We start from the raw sequence: 15,870 nt of genomic DNA, 5'->3' as shown, positions 1-15,870 counted from the left end.
ATAGGACACGAAAAGCATAAGTCAAAAAGGAAAAGATTGATAAACTATACTTCATTAAAATTAATAAACTACATTTATCAAAAGATACATATATACATGAAGACTGTACACTTACAGTAAATATTCTGTTCTGTATATGTGTAATATTTCATAATAAAAGTTAAAGTTAGAATAGAATTTTGTGTCATTGTTGAACTTGCCTCCTATAACTCATGAGAATTAAGACTGGATGTCAGGAAGAGTTCAGTTTTTATCCAACACTTATTTGTGGTCTTTTCGACGATAGCCATTCTGACAGATGTGAGGTGATATCTCATTGTGGTTTTGATTTGCATTTCCTTGATGATTGTTGATGTTGAGCATCTTTTCATGTGTTTGTTTGCCATCTGTATGTCTTTGGAAATATGTGTATTCAGATCCTCTGCCCATTGTTTAATCAGGTTGTTTTTTAGATGTTGAGTTGCATGAGTTCTTTGCATATTTTGAATATTAACCCCATGTCAGATATATTGTTTGCCAATATCTTCTCCCATTCAGTAGGCTGTCTTTTCGTTTTGTTAATAGTTTTCTTTGCTGTGCAAAAGGCTTTTAGTTTGATGTAGTCCCATTTGTTTATTTTTGCTTTTGTTTCCATTGCCTGAGGAGACATACCCAATAAAAATCACTAAGACTGTTGTCAAAGAGTGTACTGCCTATGTTTTCTTCTAGGAGTTTTATGATTTCAGGTTTTACACCTAAGTCTTTAACCCATTTTGAGTTGATTTTTGTATATGATGTGAGGAAGTAGTCCAATTTGATTCTTTTGCATGTAGCTATCCAGTTTTCCCAACATTATTTATTAGAAAGGCTATCTTTTCCCCATTGTATATTCTTGCCTTCTTTGTCATAGATTAATAAACTATATATGCAGGTTTAGTTCTGTGCTCTCTATTCTGTTCCATGATCTATGTGTCTGTTTCTGTGCCAGTACCATACCATTTTGATTACTGTAGCTTTGTAGTATAGTTTGAAATCAGAAAGTGTAATACCTCCAGCTTTGTTCTTCTTCCTCAAGATTGTTTTGGCTATTCAGGGTCTTTTGTGTTTCCGTAAAAATTTTAGAATTATTTGTTCCAATTTTGTGAAAAATATCACTGGAATTTTAATAGGGATTGGATTGAATCTGTAGATTGTCTTGGGGAGTATGGTTATTTTAACAATTTTAATTCTCCCAATGGTAAAATATATATCTTTCCATTTGTTTGTGTCATATTCAATTTTTTCATTAATGTCTTATAGTTTTCCAAGTACAGGTCTTTTACCTCCTTAGTTAGATTTATTCTTAGATATTTTATTCTTTTGAATCAATTATAAATGGAATTGTTTCCTTAATTTCTCTTTCAGATAGTTTGCCATTAGTGTATAGAAATGCAACAGATTTCTGTATATTAATTTTGTATCCTGCAACTTTACTGAATTCACTGATGAGCTCTAGTGGTTTTTTTTTTTGGTGGTGGCTTTGGGATTTTCTATGTATAGTATCATGTCATCTGTAAACATTGACAGTTTTACTTCTTCCTTTTCCACTTGGATACTTTTTCTTGTCTGAAAAAAAATGTGGCTAAGATTTCTAATACTATGTTGAATAAAAGGGGTGACAGTGGGCAGCCGTATCCTGTTCTTGATTGTAGAAGAAATACTTTCAACTTTTGACCTTTGAGTATGATTTTAGCTATGAGCTTGTTGTATATGGCCTTTATTATGTTGAGGTATGGTCCCTCTACACCCATTTTATTGAGTTTTTTTTCATAAATGGGTGCTGAATTTTGTCAAAAGCTTTTTCTGATCTATCAAAATAATCATATGGTTAAAAAAATTTTTTTTGTTTATTTATTGTTTATTTATTTATTTTTGGCTGCATTGGGTCTTTGTTGCTGTGCGTGGGCTTTCTCTAGTTGTGGCGAGCGGGGGCTACTCTTCATTGCAGTGCACAGGCTTCTCATTGCACTGGCTTCTCTTGTTGTGGAGCACAGGCTCTAGGCACTCAGGCTTCAGTAGTTGTGGCACATGGGCTTAGTAGTTGTGGCTCGCGGGCTCTAGAGCGCAGGCTCAGTAGTTGTGGAGCATGGGCTTAGTTGCTCCGTGGCATGTGGGATTTTCCCAGACCAGACCTGGAACCCATGTCCCCTGCACTGGCAGGCGGATTCTTAACCACTGCACCACCCGGGAAGTCCCAATCATATGATTTTTATTTTCAATTTATTAAAGTGGTATATCACATTGATTGATTTGCAGATACTGAACTATCCTTGCATCCCTGGGATAAATCTCGCTTGAGCATAGTGTATGATCCTGTTAATGTATTATTGAATTCAGTGTGCTAATATCTGTTGAGGATTTTTGCAACTATGCTCATCAGTAATTTTGGCCTGTAATATTCTCTTTTTTGTGGTGTTTTTGTCCGGTTTTGGTATCAGGGTGATGCTGGTCTCATAAAATGGGTTCTTAAATTTTGAGGGGAGAGTTTAAGAAGGATAGGCATTAACTCTTCTTTAAATGTTTGGTAGAATTTACCTGTGAGCCTGTCCAATCCTGGACTTTTTTCATTGAAATTTTTTTTTTTTTTTCTGATTTTCATTACTGGTAATTGGTCTGTTCATATTTTCTATTTCTTCCTGATTCAGTCTTGGGAAATTGTACATTTCTAGGAATTTATTCACTTCTTCTAGGTTTTCCATTTTATTGACATATTATTGTTTGTAGTAATCTCTTATGATCCTTTGTATTCCTGTGGTGTAGGTTGGAACTTCTCTTCACTTCTGATTTTATTGATTTGGGCCCTCTCTCTTTCTTTCTTGATTAGTCTAACTAAAAGTTTATCAATTTTGCTTCTCTTTTCAAAGAACCATCTCTTGGTTTCATTGATCTTTTCTATTGTCTTATTTTTAAGTCTCTATTTCATTTATTTCTGCTCTGGTCCTTATTATTTTTTTCCTCTTACTTTGTTTTGTTTGTTCTTATTTTTCTAGTTCCTTTAGATGTAAGGTTAGGTTGTTTGCTTGAGATCTTCCTTCTTTCTGAAGTAGGCCTGTATCACTATAAACTTCCCTCTTAGAACTGTTTTTGCTGTGTCCCATAGATTTTGAATCATTGTGTTTCCATTTTCATTTGTCTCCAGGTATTTTTTAATTTCCTCTCTGATTTCTTCAGTGACCCATTGGTTGTTTAGTAGAATATTGTTTAGCTTCCACGTGTTTGTGTTTTTTGCAGGGTTTTGTTTTGCTTTTGGTTTTGGTAGTTGATTTCTAGTCTTATACACTGTGGTCAGAAAAGATGTTTGAGATGATTTCAATTTCTTAAACTTGTAGACTCTTTTTTGTGTCCTAGTATATGATCTATCTTAGAGAATGCTCCATGTGCACTTGAAAAGAATGTGTATTCTGCTGCTTTCAGAAGGAATGCTCTCTCTATATATATCTGTTGATTCCATTGGTCTCACTTAAAGCCATTGTTAAGTGACATTGGTGTCACTTAAAGCCATTGGTCTCACTTAAAGCCATTGTTAAGTGACATTGGTGTCACTTAAAGCCATTGTTTCCTTATTGATATTCTGTCTGGATGATATGTCCATTGATGTAAGTGAGGTGTTAAAATCCCCTACAATTATTATGTTACTGTTAATTTCACCCTTTATGTTTGTTAATATTTGCTTTATGTATTTAGGTGCTTCTATGTTGGGTGCATATATGTTTACAATTGTTATTTCTTGTTGGATTGATCCATTTATCAGTCTATAATATCCTCGTCTCTCGTTACAGTCTTTGCTCTAAAGTCTATTTGTCTGATATAAGTATTGCTACCTCAGCTTTCTTTTTGTTTCCATTTGCACTGAACACCTGTTTCATGCCCTCACTTTCAGTCTGTGTGTGTCTTAGATCTGAAGCTAGTCTCTTATAGACAGCATATAGAGAGAGTTTTTTGTTTTTTTTTAATCTGTCAGCCACTCTATGTCTTTTGATTGGAGTATTTAGTCCATTTACATTTAAAGCAATTATTAATAGATATGTACTTATTAACATTTTGTTGGCTGTTTTCTGGTTGTTTTGGTAGTTCTTTTTTGTTCATTTCTTCTTCTTTTGTTCTCCTCCTCTGTGATTTGATTACTATCTTTGATTACTATCTTACTACTGTTATGTTTGGATTCATTTCTCTCTTATTTGTGTGCATCTATTATAAATTTTTGGTCTGTGGTTACCATGAAGTATATATATAACAACTTTTATATATATGTGATTAAGGTGATGATCTTAAGTTTGAACACATTCTAACAACCCTGCATTTTTATGCGCCCCCACCACATTTAATGTTTTTGACATCATATTGTCCATCTTTTTGTTTTTTGTATCCCTTAACTACTTATTGTGAATATAGATGATTTTACTACTTTTGTCTTTTGACATTCCCACTAGCTTTTATAAGTGGTTGACCTTTACTCTATGTTTGCCTTTACCAATGAGATTTGTCCTTTCATAATTTTCATATTTCTAGTTGTGGTCTTTTCTTTTCCATTTAGAGAAGTCCCTTTCATGTTTCTTGTAAAGTAGGTTTAGTGCTACTGAACTCTTTTAGCTTTTGCTTGTCTGTAAAACTCTTTATCTCTCATTGAAAGCTGAATGATAGCCTTGCCAGGTAGAGTATTGGTTGTAGGTTTTTTCCTTTTCATCACTTTAAATATATCACGCCACTTTTTTCTGACCCAAAAAGTTTCTGCTAAAAAGTCAGCTGATAGTTTTATTGGAGTTCCCTTGTACACAGCCAGTCACCTTTCCTTTGCTGCTTTTAAGGTTCTTTATCTTTAATTTTTGCCATTTTAATTACAATGTGTCTTGGTGTGGTCCTCTTTGGGTTCATCTTGTTTGGGAATCTCTATGCTTCTTGGACTTAGATACTTGTTTTCTTTCTCAGGTTAGGGAAGTTTTCAGCTACTATTTCTTCAATTATGTTCTCTGCCCCTTTCTCTCTCTCTTCTTTCTGGGACCCCTATAATGTGAATATTAATACACTGATGTTGTCCCAGAGGTCTCTTAAACTATCCTCATTTTTTAAAAATTCTTTTTTCTTTTTTCTGCTCAGCTTAGGTGATTTTCACTATTCTCTTCCAGTTTTCTGATCAAATCTTTAAATCAATTACTGTGAATGATCATGATTATTATCAGTTAATGAAAATACTACTTTTGGAAAATTTCACATTTTTCACATATACTTAAAATGTTAACTAAAAATTAATTATAATCTTAAAGCCATCACTTCTGTCTTCCTACCTGTTTTATCTTCAGCAATAATTCATTTTTTTCAAGATTAGATGCATCATCCAGTTTTTCCTTGTTATTCCTAAAGAAAAGCCTATGAACAAAAGAAGCCAAATAAATTCCTATTAGGACATGTTTTCCAGCAAAGCCACATTTACTAATGACATCAGAAACTTCCAGTCCCCATCTCCCTATGCAATATATTTATTTACAATTCATTAAAATAAACAAAATTTTTACTCTTTTGAATTGATGTATTAATACTTCATTTATTTATATATTAATTTAAGAAGGAATTTTTGAACACCTACACTCTGGGAGATACAGCACAAAGTCTCTACCCTCATGGAAATTACACTCTAGTGGAGTAGACAGAAAATAAGAAAGTTATCAAAAAATATACATATATTTCAGATAGTGTTAAATGCTCCAAAGATCACAAAGTAGGGTAAAGGACAGAGAAATCCTGAGAGTGAGGATGGTACTGTAGACAGGTGATTAGGGAACACCTCTTGGGATAACTTGTGAAAGACCTGAAGGATGAGAAGGAGCCAGATATGTGAAGATCTTAAGGAACAGCTTTTCATATAGAAGGAACAGCAGGTGATAATATCCTGAGATAGGAACAAGCTTGGTGTATTGAATATTTGATGAAGACAGGAATGTGAGAAGGCTGGAAAGTTAGACACAGCCCAGATCATGTAGGGTCTTGAGGACAAGGTAGAAGTTCAGATTTTATTTTGAAGGGAACCAGGGGAGGATTTTTTAAGGAAAGGAGTGACATGAACTGATTCACATCTTGTAAAAATGACTCTGGCTACTTAGTGGAGAAAGACAATAGTATAGGAAGATAGACTATGTAGAAGTCTATGGCAGTGGTCTAGAAGAGATAATGGTGGCTCACATTAAGGTTGTAGTGGTGGAGCTGGTGAGAAATAGCTGGACTCAGGATATATTTTAAAGATAAAGGCAACAGGACATGCTTTGGCTTTGGCTGGAGTTAGAGTTGGGTTAGGGTTAGGTTAGTTGGTTAGCTGGGTTAGGGTTAGGTAGTGAGGAAAACAGGAATGGTGGATGACTCCTAGTTTTTTGGCTGGAGTAACTAGGTAAATAGTGATATGGAAGACTAAAGAAAGAGCTATTTTAAGGAGATGGGAAATTAAGAATTCTGTTTAGGACATGTATATTTGAGATATCCTCCAAGTGGAAAGGTCAAATAAGCTGTAGACTATATGCAGTTAGAGGTCAGGGCTGGATATATAAATATGGAAGTCACTGGGGTACAGAAAGTATGAGACTGAATGAAATCACATATGGAGAGTACAAGTAGAGAATAGAGAACAGTGAAGGGCTGAGAACTCCAAAATTTAAAGACAGAAAGAAGAACTGGAACAAGTAAAGCATCCTTAGAAGAAGTAAATGAAAGAAGAGAATGTGATGTTTGGGAAGCCAAGTGAAGAAAGTATATCAAGAAGATGGAAGTGAGCATCTGTGTCAAATTCTATTAAGAATTAAAAAAACTTTGAGGAATAGATCAGATCACTAAAATTTGGCAGGATGAAAGTCATTGGCAACCTTGACAATTTTGAAACCATGTCAGCCCTTTTAAAAAAGCATCTATAATTTTTATAGCCTCTTGCACTATAATGGCAAGTATATACTTTGGGTCACAAATTGGATGTCATTTATATACAATATTTAGCTTCCAATTCCCCACTTCCCATGTGTTGATAATCAGCTGAATGACAAAAAATGTCATAGCAATTTAGAAAGATAGGCACTGATTTGCCTTTATTATGCAAATACATCATGCTGGATATCAATAATAGCAAAGAAGAAGGATTAAACTAGCAATGCCTCCTGTGGACCTATGAAGAATTTGAGGTACCCTTAACTGTCCACATATAGAATTTAAACTTGGAGTTGAGTAATTTTTGTTTTCCCTCAATATTTTGACCTCAAAATAGATAATGAGCTTGCAAGTTAACAATTTCATGGTGGGTGGGAAGGGGGAAATTAAGACTAATAGATTAATAGGAAGATGAGTTATATAAATTATTTTAGTTTCTTGTATAATTTATTCTTAAAGAATCTTATAGAATATTATAAAACAACACTGATTCTTCAAATCCACCAAACAAGAACTGAGCTGCCTCTCCCTACCTCCAAAGATAGAGAAAAGGAACTAAGTGAGAAAATAAAAATGCAGAGAATTTTCTTTTAATTTGCCAAGTTATAAAGAGGAAAAAGTAAATTTTTATTAATAAAAAGTGGGGGGGAAACTTATATCCTCAATCACCAAATTAATCAAAAGCACTTTTCCTCAGTGAGATTCCACATGAAAACTCTTGAAAAGCTGGGATTGAAAAAAAAAAGATGAGCCATTCAAAATGAAAGATCAGTGAATCCCCATTTTTATCTTGAGCATACATGTAAAACCAGTTAGCTAACATGAAGACTGCTTATAAATAAAACTTTATCAGTGTTGCAAGGCTTTTAATCATAATTCCTAGAGATAAGAGCTAATCTGTATTTTCCACTATGATTCTTTGCCTAGTTTTTAAAAAATAGATATCAACTAAAATTATCGAATCACTTTCAAAGAAAAAGATTTTTTATTCTGATTTTTAATTGTTGTATTACTTGAGCTTTCCAATTTTAAATCTGGTACTGAGTATAAGGATTATTGCATATTTTATGGACTGTTGATGGTAGAGTAGAATTGTGCTGTGCAGTTGTTATTTTAGAAGACATAATTTTAATCACAATACATTCAAATCTATGTAGAAATGAGCCATATTGTAACAGGATCCCACATGTGAAATTACTTGTCTTTTGGGGAATCTGCTCAGACCACAATTTGTCTTTTAAACTGTCAGTAAACCCTGCGGGTAAGCCCAGAAGCCATATTTATATTAAAAGACCCCACCTTCCTGTCCAGAGCTGAGCCAAACAGCTTTTGATTGGAAATCTGGGAATTCTCCTGGGAGAGAACCTGTTGGTCAATCTCTAAAGATAGATGGATCTGTGACAGGTAAACTCGGAGCGTTTGGAATGGCCATGCTTAGCCAGGGACTCACCAGGAAGAGAACACAGCATGTAGATAAAGAGAGAATCGCAGAAGGAAGCGAACGCTGGGCCTTGAGACAGATGGAATATTTCCTTATGTTTCTGGTTTCAGTTCCATGGTAAAAGTTTTTGCCTTGAGGCATCCCTGTATTTTCTCAATAAGTTCTGCAAGTCCCCCTTGACTAAGAACAACAACTGTAGCAGCATGGTTAGGTGAGGTGCAGCCCTATGGCAGTGCCTTCCTCCAGGAGCGTATTTGTAGGGAGTAAGGAACTGAAATAAGGATAGTACACACCCAAAATTCCCTCCCTTTTCCTAAACTAACCACATCATCCTCAATTTTTTCTCTTGATCATCTGAAAGACTGGTTAATTTCAAAATGAAGAGGTGATTCTATAAAGCTGACAATCACACAAATTTTAGTAAAATAAGAGAATAATTTTCATCTAATATTAAATAAAAAAATTTTTTAGATGAAAGGAACATAACATCTAGAAATTCTTCCATAAAGATAAAGTATTATACTTACATTTTATCCTCCAGGATCTTACAGGATTTCTTCATGTCTTCAACCTGTTGTTCCCAATGTCTTACTGATTCTTGTAGTCGTGATATCTCTAAATTGTGATCACTAAGAACCTGTTGAAAATTCAATAAAATTGGGGCATTCAATCATCACCAAATGATTCATGACAGAAGTCCAATTTACTAAATATTCATGTATCATCCATTCAACTTTTAAACTGGGGGTGTCCTTTAAGCAATCATTATACTGCTTGTTTCTTTATAAAACAAACTGAGATAGAAATAATCCTGAAATCATCAGAAAGAAAACAAAATTTGGGAGGGAGAGAAACCAATTATAGCAATAGAAATGTGAAAACTATAAAAACAGCTTTCAAGACATGAATTCATCTTGACTACCATTTAAAAAAATTAAATATACATTTTCATAATTATTTTCAAAATGTTATTCCAGGATACTAGAATGAGTATTATAAAAAGAAAAGCCAAAACAAATTGGGTAAAGACACAGACCTACTGGAGAATGGACTTGAGGATATGGGGAGGGGAAAGGGTAAGCTGTGACAAAGTGAGAGCGTGGCATGGACATATATACACTACCAAACGTAAAATAGATAGCTAGTGGGAGGCAACCGCATAGCACAGGGAGATCAGCTCTGTGCTTTGTGACCACCTAGAGGGGTGGGATAGGGAGGGTGGGAGGGAGGGAGATGCAAGAGGGAAGAGATATGGGAACATATGTATATGTATAACTGATTCACTTTGTTATAAAGCAGAAACGAACACAGCATTGTAAAGCAATTATACTCCAATAAAGATGTTAAAAAAAAAAATTGGGTCTTTCGCCTTAGTTGATAGCTATGTCCATGTTGCAAAGATTTTTTTCTTAATACTTAATCAGTAATTTGGAAATGGAAAAGTTGGGTACTATGAAAAAATGTTAGCATGATTAAAAAGGAAATATGGATGGAGAAAATTCATAGTGAACATATTTTTACAACACAGTTTTGGAATAAAGAAAAGGGAAAGCAAACTTATCAGTTCTTGGGTCTGCATTTCAGCTGGTGAGGGAAAGTGGAGCTGAGAGAAAGGCTGATCAAACAAATTCCTTTGCTCTCTGGCATAGAGCTACCATGGACAGATTATTTAGAGCCACCTAACCCTGCACATCAGCGTGGGGTCAGAAAAACACCTGTCGGGGGTATAGAGGTGCTCTCAGTCATGCCAGGTGAGACAGGTGGGTGAAAGCTCCCCAAACTATTTTTTTTCCTCCAAAGCATTCATATGACTGAACTTGTGGGCTATAAGTAGTTCCAGAGTTAACAGGAGTCTGAAATCCTAGATATGCCATCAAAAATTAGCAGAATGTCCAAAGAACTCTGACCAATAATCAGGATTAGTGACGATACGCTGAAGGCCCGTCCTGCCTGACATCCGTAACCTCTAGCCCTCGGTCCTTCCCACCCTGGACATGTAGGGCACCTTGAGAATCACACATCGTTATTCTTTTCTGCCAGCATCACACCAGCTTGACCTGGCTGCAGAGTTTTCTAAACTAAAAGCACCGCATGAAGATGAACCTGAAATTCCCTGTAGTCTCAAGTCCATAGCCAAAATGTTGTTTTCTAATCTCAGGCAATAACGACAACAACAAACTTTACCAAATACAAAACACTCAGCTAAAAGCCTTATGGGCATGACCTCATTCCATCTCCACAAAAGCCCTTTGAAATAGGCAGTATTATTACCCCCATATTATAGGTGAGGAAACTTCGGGTTGGTAAAGCCAAGATTCGAACCCAGGTCTCTGTGATACTGAAGGTTGTGCTTTAAACACAATTCTCCACTGGTAAGGTGGGGTGGGGCGCTGGATTGGGGGGAGGTAGAGAATGACACTGGAGCTGAGTTTACCCCTGCCACCTCAAGCCTTGACTTATTTGTCTTTAGAGATCTTTGAAGAACAGGTTAAGGAACATATACTTCATTTTTCCAAAGTAGGTGGTGCGCTTGACATAATTTATGAGGCCCCAACTGGGGATATGAGCTTAGGCGTGCAGATAAGATCTGTTTCATACACTCCCTGTGTTCTCCTTTGAGCCTAGCCTGACTCATGCTTCCTTACTATGTTGATATATGCAAAAACAGATAATCATCTTTTTAAACACACATATTTTGGGGAAATTTTTGATTTTACTAATGTTTTGTAATTGGATGTCATAATAGATATATTGTAACTATAATGGTCAGAATCACACTATAAATAGTATTGATATAATGGAATTAACTGAAGACTCTGATAAGAAATGCGATGTTTTAGTATTACTGTTGCCCCATATAGTTTTTTTTTTTTAATTTATTTATTTATGGCTGTGTTGGGTCTTCGTTTCTGTGCGAGGGCTTTCTCTAGTTGTGGCAAGCGGGGGCCCCTCCTCATCGCGGTGCGCGGGCCTCTCACTATCGCGGCCTCTGTTGCTGCGGAGCACAGGCTCCAGACGCTCAGGCTCAGTAATTATGGCTCATGGGCCCAGTTGCTGCGCGGCATGTGGGATCTTCCCAGACCAGGGCTCGAACCCGTGTCCCCTGCATTGGCAGGCGGACTCTCAACCACTGCGCCACCAGGGAAGCCCTGCCCCATATAGTTTTACATGTAATTCTCAACACAAATAGAAGAAATACACTAAAGATTCATTAATTCAACTGTGATAGATTAACAGGTGTTTCTGTTTTAATTAACAGAAGTAGTATTAACATTAACCTCTTCAAATATAGTCACTGCATAAGCTTCAGTTTTCTTATCTTTAAAATGAGGATAATCCTCACAAAATATTTATCACAATACTGGCTTTCAATCGATGTTATTAATTTTTAAAAATAGAAGTGCAGGTCTTCCCTGGTGGCACAGTGGTTGAGAATCTGCCTGCCAATGCAGGGGACACGGGTTCGAGCTCTGGTCTGGGAAGATCCCACATGCCACGGAGCAACTGGTCCCGTGAGCCACAACTACTGAGCCTGCGTTTCTGGAGCCTGTGCTCCGCAACAAGAGAGGCCGCGACAGTGAGAGGCCTGCGCACCGTGATGAAGAGTGGCCCCCGCTCGCCACAACTAGGGAAAGCCCTCGCACAGAAACGAAGACCCAACACAGCCAAAAATAAATAAATTAATTAATTAAAAAAAAAAAAATAGAAGTGCAGAGCTCTGAAGTATTTTCTAACTCGAAGAGACAAATAGTCTCCTTTCCATATTAGTGTACTCAATATAAATGGAGAGCCTAAATTCTGTTTTATTATCACACATTCAGAATTAAGGAATCTGCCCATGTTTATTCACTTTGTTATGTAAAATAAAGCAATCTCACACAAACATTACATATGATTCTATATCCATTTGGTCGGTTCTGTATGTAATTTTTTAAAAACATTTTTACAGTATTTTGGCCCATCAAATGCAATGTGTACCTAAGCATTCCAAACTTCCTTCTTTCCGTCATATTCCTAAAGAAGAAAACACAATTGCCCTATAACACTTTAAATGTCAGAAAACATTAACATGCCAAAAACATTCTCCCCCAAATGGCATGAAGATTAATTAAAATCAGCTCATTTTTTAAACCACCTGCTATTAGTTGTACTCAAGGCAGTGTATATTGAGGTGCTTGGGGTCGGGCTTGAAGAAACATAGTTTATTCTTTCTTACCACTCTGCTGGTAGTAACGGTTTCTCTAATTTTTGTCATTTTAAGCCTTAATCTATCCAATTCTTTCTTCTTTTTGTAAGTCTCCTTTCTCTTAAGTTCACAGAGTTTTTTATATTCATCAATCTGTAGTGACAAACGTAACAAACAAATCAGAAAGCTTGAGGACAACACAGTTTAGGAAATCTTTTTTTTAATTTTGTCAACCTAATTCATATTTAAGTATACCATATTCAATCAAGTATATTACCAAATTAAAAAAAAAAACAGGTTTGCTTAGTTTGAAGCATCAGAGGAAAAATAATAAATCACAAGGACCAAAGTGTAATTATAAAATGTTGAACTAGTAAATTTAGAGGAACAATGAAACAACGATCATTAACAGCAAATTATAAAAGCAACTGCCATTGTAAAATTTACTAGTAAAACATCATAGCAATTGTTACCAAATTTACTGTGCGCTAAGCACATCAGGAGAGTCAAAGGAAGGAATTAAGAATTGTTTGGAAATCTAAATTCACATTATTTCATGAGAAGTAAAACAGACCAAAAACAAAATCATTGAAGATAGGGCAGCTCACAATCCTAAACAACTTACCATTTTGTCACCCATACCAGCCCCTGAGAGCTAAAGGATCCTTATCTCCATTTATCTGTGCTTGTTTCAAAAGCACCAAGTATTCGGTAGAAATGTTTTGCAGCTGTGTCTTAAGAGATATTCAGTGGTCAAATGCCCTGAACTGACTGTGACTTGACCACAGGAGTGCTCTGCCTGCGCAGATGAGGCCTAGAGGTGTCAGAAAGTTACCTTTGCTTCATTACCACGTTAAGACCTCTGCCCAAAGGGGGCATTTGTACTCTGCTAGGCACAATTCATGCCCTGTGTAAGGAAGCATGGAAGACTGTGCACGCCCCAGCTGCTCTGGCTGCCTCTGTAAATCTCTGCCCCTTTCCTAGAGCCCTGATGACCACCGCCTCCTACTCCTTAAAATTCCCTTGTTCCCCTCCCTTCAGGGAGATGGTGCTTTTAGAGCACAAGCTCTCCCTTCTCCACTCCCTTGTCAATGACTCGAGTTTCTGATCTCGAACCCGGTTTCGTTTGATTGGCATTTGCAACACTGGGCAAAGGACCCACTGAGGGGGTCACTGACCTGTTGGGGATTGATAAAAGAAATTTTCACATATTGAGATATAGGGAAGTTATTCTGGCTTATACATGAGTTAACTTGAATTTTATGCTAACTAAAATAGCCTGTTCGTGGCCTATCATGCATACATTGTACGTTGGCTTTAATTATTTAAGAAAAGGGCACAGGGCTTCCCTGGTGGCACAGTGGTTGAGAATCTGCCTGCCAATGCAGGGGACACGGGTTCGAGCCCTGGTCTGGGAAGATCCCACATGCCACGGAGCAACTGGGCCCGTGAGCCACAATTACTGAGCCTGCGCGTCTGGAGCCTGTGCTCCACAACAAGAGAGGCCGCGATGGTGAGAGGCCCGCGCACCGCGATGAAGAGTGGTCCCCACTTGCCGCAACTAGAGAAAGCCCTCGCACAGAAACGAAGACTCAACACGGTCATAAATAAATAAATAAATAAATAAATAAAAGAACGTGAATTTCTTTAAAAAAAAAAAAAGAAAAAAGAAAAGGGCACATTGACCAGAAGTAAAGAATGTCCATGTTAAAAATAAAGATTAAATGTTCCTCTTCCTGGGACGCTAATGCTGGTACTCCTTTGATGATAAGACTCCCTTCCCAGGTGCCAAGGCCATACTGACTCAATGTGTACATGCTGGTCTGTTCTTTTTTTTCGAAACATTGAAGAAATGTAACCCTGACTTGTTTAATGTTCTTTGTTCTGACAAGATATAAAACTATACTGAAAACCCTGTTCTCCGGAGCAGCTTCTCAGAGTAATCTGGGAAGATGGCTTCTGAGCTAGTCCTTAGTTTGGCTCAAATAAAAAACTCTTTTCTATTCTTATTACAGATTGTTTATTGATTCTGTTCACTAACAGGATAAATAACAGTTTTACTAAGACTAAACATATTGTGATTACCTGTCAGATCCTATTGAAATGAGTCACCTTCTTATCAAAATCAGACACATCATGGATTTGTCTGGCAAAATGAATTATCAAGAACAAGGTAACTGAATAGTAAGGCCCGAGAAAGTATATTTAACTCTGTATTAAAGAGTTATGAAAACATATGTTTGTGTGGCTTTCCATCAAAGCCACCAGCCAATTCACCCAAAGTGGTTACTCTGAATGAATGTGATCATTATCAGTTATCTCTGCACTAGGGCACAGGTGCATTAAAATGAAACTTGGTGATAATAAATTTTGTTGAAAATTGAAATTCTGTGCTCATACTTTGGCCTAAGCCTTCTCCCAAGGTCTTGGGTCTTGCAATTATAGAAATAATATTAGCAAAAACTCTTTTGTGTTAGAAGAGAACTTACAGGTTTGATGACTCTGACAGCTGTAAACAGCTTTTCCTTTCTCAATGGAAATAAAGGGAATTAACAGGCTGTTACTATGGCATATGATGTGCATTTAGTGAGCATTGGTGGTTGAGTCCTTAATATCCACCCCCAGTTGGTCTAGCCCACTAGTACACATATTCCCTTAGGATCCACTATTGTTCTGGGGTGGGCACTGTCTTAACCTGGCCGGATCAGACATAGCAAGAAACTTATGTCCTTGGTTGGGAAAGGTTTTCTTCTTTCTACTTGAGTAAGGAAACATAGTCCAGTTGTCACTGGCAGCCATCTTGTGATGAAGAGGGAAACCAGCCTTAAGATGAAAGATGGAGGAGGGATGAGCCACTGAATTAGCTAGTCCTGCAGTCTGCCCTACCTTGGGAATTCCTACTGTGTAAGATAATAAATGTCCTTAATATTTAAGTCAGTTTGAGTCAGGGCTTCTGCTATTTGCATCTGAAAGTATCCTAACCCTTTTCCAGGGAGATAGACCAGGGGTAGGCAAACTACTACCTGTGGGCCAAATCCAGCCTCTACCTGTTTTTGTGAAGCCACATTCATTTATTTAGTTAGTGATTTTGGCTTCTCTGTGCTAAAATGGCAGAGTTGGGTAGTTGTGACAGAGACTGTATATGGTCCACAAAGCCCTATTACTCTCTGGCCCCTTTCAGAAAAAGTTTGTGGATCCCTGAGAAACACTATTCACAAAAGGAAGGAGAACCTATCATGTTCTCAAATTCCCAATTTGAAGCCCCTCTGGGCTTCCTTCCTTTTAACATTTATATTAAAGAATAGGAAGGGGTCGGGGAGGGTAG

At 36.8% G+C, this 15,870-nt stretch overlaps 1 protein-coding gene across 1 annotated transcript in view; it reads right to left on the bottom strand.

Annotated features, from left to right (window-relative positions):
- CCDC175 (coiled-coil domain containing 175) overlaps positions 1–15,870 on the bottom strand; it is an 84,343-nt gene that overhangs the window by 41,636 nt on the left and 26,837 nt on the right. Inside the window, exons 7-9 of the mRNA XM_082386764.1 lie at positions 12,576–12,698; positions 8,887–8,996; positions 5,301–5,382 (exon numbers count right to left, since the gene is read on the bottom strand). Of these exons, the coding sequence (XP_082242890.1) occupies positions 5,301–5,382; positions 8,887–8,996; positions 12,576–12,698 (315 nt within the window). The remainder of the gene's footprint in view (positions 1–5,300; positions 5,383–8,886; positions 8,997–12,575; positions 12,699–15,870) is intronic.

Source organism: Balaenoptera borealis, assembly GCF_965194805.1.
Source record: "Balaenoptera borealis genome assembly, chromosome: 3".
Lineage (NCBI taxonomy): Eukaryota > Metazoa > Chordata > Mammalia > Artiodactyla > Balaenopteridae > Balaenoptera > Balaenoptera borealis.
The sequence above is the reverse complement of the archived record's forward strand: the minus strand, read 5'-3'. Positions and strand labels throughout refer to the sequence as shown.